General features: G+C 43.3%; 2 protein-coding genes across 2 annotated transcripts in view; one reads left to right on the top strand and one right to left on the bottom strand.

Annotated features, from left to right (window-relative positions):
* The window catches only part of LOC132861382 (annexin A4-like), a 175,256-nt gene that overhangs the window by 96,226 nt on the left and 74,030 nt on the right, over positions 1–5,000 (bottom strand). The window lies entirely within an intron of this gene.
* The window catches only part of tbata (thymus, brain and testes associated), a 12,716-nt gene that overhangs the window by 6,194 nt on the left and 1,522 nt on the right, over positions 1–5,000 (top strand). Inside the window, exons 5-7 of the mRNA XM_060889067.1 lie at positions 556–744; positions 3,049–3,130; positions 4,326–4,458. Of these exons, the coding sequence (XP_060745050.1) occupies positions 556–744; positions 3,049–3,130; positions 4,326–4,458 (404 nt within the window). The remainder of the gene's footprint in view (positions 1–555; positions 745–3,048; positions 3,131–4,325; positions 4,459–5,000) is intronic.

Genomic DNA, 5,000 nt, shown 5'->3' with positions numbered 1-5,000 from the left:
TGTTTTCTTCTGCGAGGTGACTGAAGGCCATGAGCAGGTTCTATCTGTCATCCCTCATGTGGAGGTGAAAGTCTGGTTCAGAATCCAGAGAGCTTCTTGGATCATGAGAGAGGTCTTCAGGAGAGAACAGAAACACAGCGACTGTTTCTTCCTGGCTGCTGTCATGCTGCTAACTTTTATAGCATCAGTCACCATTTTCCTCCATGACTTTCAGCTTAGTGTGAAATCTCCTTCTGATCAGATCAGACCTTCACTTTAATGAGTCCAGCTAAAGCATGTGATCTTTTTCTTTTCACTGCTGTATGATCACGACAGTAATCAGGGGAAATGTCACAGTATACTTCCTCTGCCAGGAGTCAAAAATCTTGACCACCCCAAACACCTCCCCAGCCCCTCCATGGGGCCCTCCCCATCCCCTCCCCATCCCCTCCCCAGCCCCTCCCCGGCCCCTCCATGGGGCCCTCCCCAGCTCCTCCCCGGCCCCTTCCCCATGTTTCCCGATTCAGATAAATGTGTATTTGTTGTATCTGTGTGTATTTGTGTGTATTTGTGTAGCCCAGTGAGGAGGAGCCGATACGCAGGAAGACTCAGTACTCCTCTGAAACGGGTCGCATCATTCCTCCAACATCCTGGAGAACTAAACGCCGTGACTTCAACACTCCAAACACACGTCCAGGAACTTACAGACGTCAGACTTCTCACATCCAACCAGGAGCCATCAGTCTGGAGGGGCAGGAACTCAGAGTAACTCACCTGAACACACCTGAACACACCTAAACACCCCTAAACACATCTAAACACACCTTAACACACTTAAACACACCTAAATACCCCTAAACACATCTAAACACACCTTAACACACCTAAACACATCTAAACACCCCTAAACACATCTAAACACATCTTAACACACCTAAACACATCTAAACACCCCTAAACACATCTAAACACCCCTGAACACATCTAAACACACCTTAACACACCTAAACACATCTAAACACCCCTAAACACATCTAAACACACCTGAACACATCTAAACACACCTTAACACACCTAAACACATCTAAACACCCCTAAACACATCTAAACACACCTGAACACATCTAAACACACCTTAACACACCTTAACACACCTAAACACATCTAAACACCCCTAAACACATCTAAACACACCTGAACACATCTAACCACACCTTAACACACCTAAACACATCTAAACACCCCTAAACACATCTAAACACCCCTGAACACATCTAAACACACCTTAACACACCTAAACACATCTAAACACCCCTAAACACATCTGAACACACCTGAACACATCTAAACACCCCTAAACACCCCTAAACACATCTGAACACACCTGAACACATCTAAACACCCCTAAACACACCTAAACACACCTGAACACATCTAAACACACCTGAACACATCTAAACACACCTAAACACACCTGAACACACCTAAACACACCTGAACACACCTACATACACATCATTTATTCAGCACTGACTTTATGCTCTCTCTGCTCAGGATATGTTTGTGATTTTAAACATACTGTTACTGTCAGAGATGTGGGGATAAAAACAGACCCAAATGCAGGACGGTGTAAAAATAAACAGGTTTAATAAATAAAAATACAAAACAGGGACAAGGACATGACAAGAGACATGACAAAGACATGACAAAGACATGACAGATAATGACAAGGATTAGGATTGCCATAGGCAACGTAGCACGGCTAAATATGTGGGCATGTGGTAGCCTAGTGGTTAAGGTGTTGGGCTACCAATCAGAAGGTTCGATCCCAGGTCCACCAAGCTGCCACTGTTGGGCCCCTGAGCAAGGCCCTTAACCCTCAGTTGTACAAAAATGAGATAATGTAAGTCGCTGTGGATAAGGACATCTGCCAAATGCTGTAAATGTAAATAGACAAGACATTTAGATATAAGGAACAGGTGTGCAGAGGCGGGGAGGAACAGACGAGGGCGGGGAGGAACAGACGAGGGCGGGGAGGAACAGACGAGGGCGGGGAGGTACAGACGAGGGCGGGGAGGAACAGACGAGGGCGGGGAGGAACAGACGAGGGCGGGGAGGAACAGACGAGGGCGGGGAGGAACAGACGAGGGCGGGGAGGAACAGACGAGGGCGGGGGGGAACAGACGAGGGCGGGGAGGAACAGACGAGGGCGGGGAGGAACAGACGAGGGCGGGGAGGAACAGACAAGGGCGGGGCAGACACAGAACATAAACAAACGCACGTGGCCAAAAGTCCAGGCTGGATCCTGAGTTACAAACACATTTGATTTTATTTCTCCATCAGAGCTCAATGAGGACGTTTCATCCCCACACACACCTCAGGCAGAGCTTCTGTTTGTTTTTGCTTTTTTGTTTGTTAAATCAGGTTCAATATAAATCCAAATCATCAAGAAAACAAACCAAAAGAATGAATTTGACTGATTTATAAATCAGTAAACAGACTATCGGTGACCCGATGACCCTGAACACAGGTTAGAAACCTTTAAATAGAATTAAATCTGTAAAATAGTTTAGAGGCAAATCATCTCAATCATAAACCAGTGTATTAAGTTGCTGTGATTCTAAAACCTATTCTAAGCAAAATAAACGAAAATAAATAATAAGTTAAAACAATTTTTTTGCTTACAAGAATAGGAGAAAATCTTTGAGTTAAAATCTACAGAGCAGAAGATTAATATAAAGCTGAAGGTTTAGTTTCCTCTCACACACACTTCACACTTCATCTGCTCTTTTTCTTTAATTCACAGCACTCAGGTGTCACGTGTAGTCACGTGTAGTCACGTGTAATCAGAATTCGATCGCACTCGACTACAAAAAGAACCAAATAAAAAGAGAACCGTTCCTCAGCATTAACATGTTAGTGATTTCACACAGACGTGTTATCTAAAGTCCTGAAATTAGGGGAAGTTCTCGACTGGCTCCTAAACAATAAACTTTATTATAAAAATTAATTTGTCTGAATAAATAATGAAATAAGAGAAATGCTGTTTCATGTCCTTTTGTTTCTCAGGTGTTGGAGCTGTTGTGTCAGATCCTGCAGACGGATTCTCTGTCTCTGGTTCAGCAGTGGCTTCTTCTGGCTGGAGATCGAGGTGAGAATTCAGTTTCAGTTAATTAGATGTGTGTAAGCTGTGTGTTTGTGAACATGTGTATTAGGGTTTAATCACTAACCCCAGTCTGATCCCAGTCATGAGCACACAGTAAGACCAGAAGAATCCAGAGCTTCAGAAACACAGCTGACATGCTGCAGATCCCACTGCAGCTTTATTAGTTTATACGGAGAGGTGTGTGATGTAATTATTACCCAGGTGTCTCTGGGATTTGAATCAGAATCTATTGTGTGTCACAGTAATAATAACTCCAGCTAATATACAGCATCTCCATATGAACTGTCTGTAAAGACGGCATTAGATCCTGTGAGGAACACGGATTCTGCTCTCGGGTTTCCCTTCAGTATAATGTAATCAGTATTCAGCGCTCACTCGTCTCCTGAGATTAAAGCACAGAAGAGCAAGACGTTTCCAGGGCTTTTACATAACTATTTATTTATATTTGACCAAATTAGATTGTGATGTAGGGGGGTCACGGTGGCTTAGTGGTTAGCACGTTCGCCTCACACCTCCAGGGTTGGGGGTTCGATTCCCGCCTCCACCTTGTGTGTGTGGAGTTTGCATGTTCTCCCCGTGCCTCGGGGGTTTCCTCCGGGTACTCCGGTTTCCTCCCCCAGTCCAAAGACATGCATGGTAGGTTGATTGGCATCTCTGGAAAATTGTCCGTAGTGTGTGATTGTGTGAGTGAATGAGAGTGTGTGTGTGTGTACCCTGTGATGGGTTGGCACTCCGTCCAGGGTGTATCCTGCCTTGATGCCCGATGACACCTGAGATAGGCACAGGCTCCCCGTGACCCGAGGTAGTTCGGATAAGCGGTAGAAGATGAGTGAGAGCGTGAGAGAGAATTGTGATGTAGGAAAAGTTGAGCATGAAAGAAAAGAACCTGTGTTTCTATTTCATCACATAACATCTCTCAGGGTAAGAGGGAGTGGAATAAACAGCTGAGTCACTGACTGTCTTCAGACGTCCTTCATCTTCCTGAAACACTGAAAGAACTTTTCCCAGTTTTATGTTGATGGTATCATAAGTCTGTAAGCTACCATGTTTTATACAATATTAATGTAAATGTTTTCTTATTTGAGGTTAGCAAATTAAATGACTGAATTGACTTTTTAATGTTTTTGTTGTGTGTGTGTGTGTGTGTGTGTGTGTGTGTGTGTGTGTGTGTGTGTGTCAGAGAAAGAGCTGGTTCTCGGGATGCTCCAGCAGGCCATGTGTGATGCTTCAGCTCTTCTTCAGCAGCCTCAGTTTCCCGTCACAACTCAACCTGAGCCTCTGCTTCAAACACGCAGAAAACGCCGGATGAGGAGGTGACGCTTCACACCACACCTTAAATGTCTGAGTTCATCACTGGGACTGGGTTTATTCTAGGTTTACAGCCCTCAGACTGGAACACTTCATCCTGTGCTCAGTGTTGTGGTCCAAACATTACTGCAGTATTTATCTGAGGAAATGTCCTGCTATTCAGAGTCAGATTACGCAGATGATTAGGTTTATGAGCTCCACATTCAGATGATTAGGTTTATGAGCTCCACATTCAGATGATTAGGTTTATGAGCTCCACATTCAGATGATTAGGTTTATGAGCTCCACATTCAGATGATTAAAATCACAGGTTTTCTTGATTAGAAGAATCTAAACTGTTTCTAATCAAACACTGAAAAAAGGTTAGAACATAAGCACCAAAGAAGGACTTGGTTTATGATTTAATGATGAAACTGAACAATGTCTGAATAAAACATCAGGACTTTCATTAACACTCATCATCATTCAGCAGCACAAAGAATAATAATAATAATAATAATAATAATAATAATAATAATAATAATAATAATAATAATAATAATAATAA

This window comes from Tachysurus vachellii, chromosome 2 (assembly GCF_030014155.1).
Source record: "Tachysurus vachellii isolate PV-2020 chromosome 2, HZAU_Pvac_v1, whole genome shotgun sequence".
NCBI classification, from domain to species: Eukaryota; Metazoa; Chordata; class Actinopteri; order Siluriformes; family Bagridae; genus Tachysurus; species Tachysurus vachellii.
This window is presented reverse-complemented; position numbering and strand designations above follow the sequence as displayed.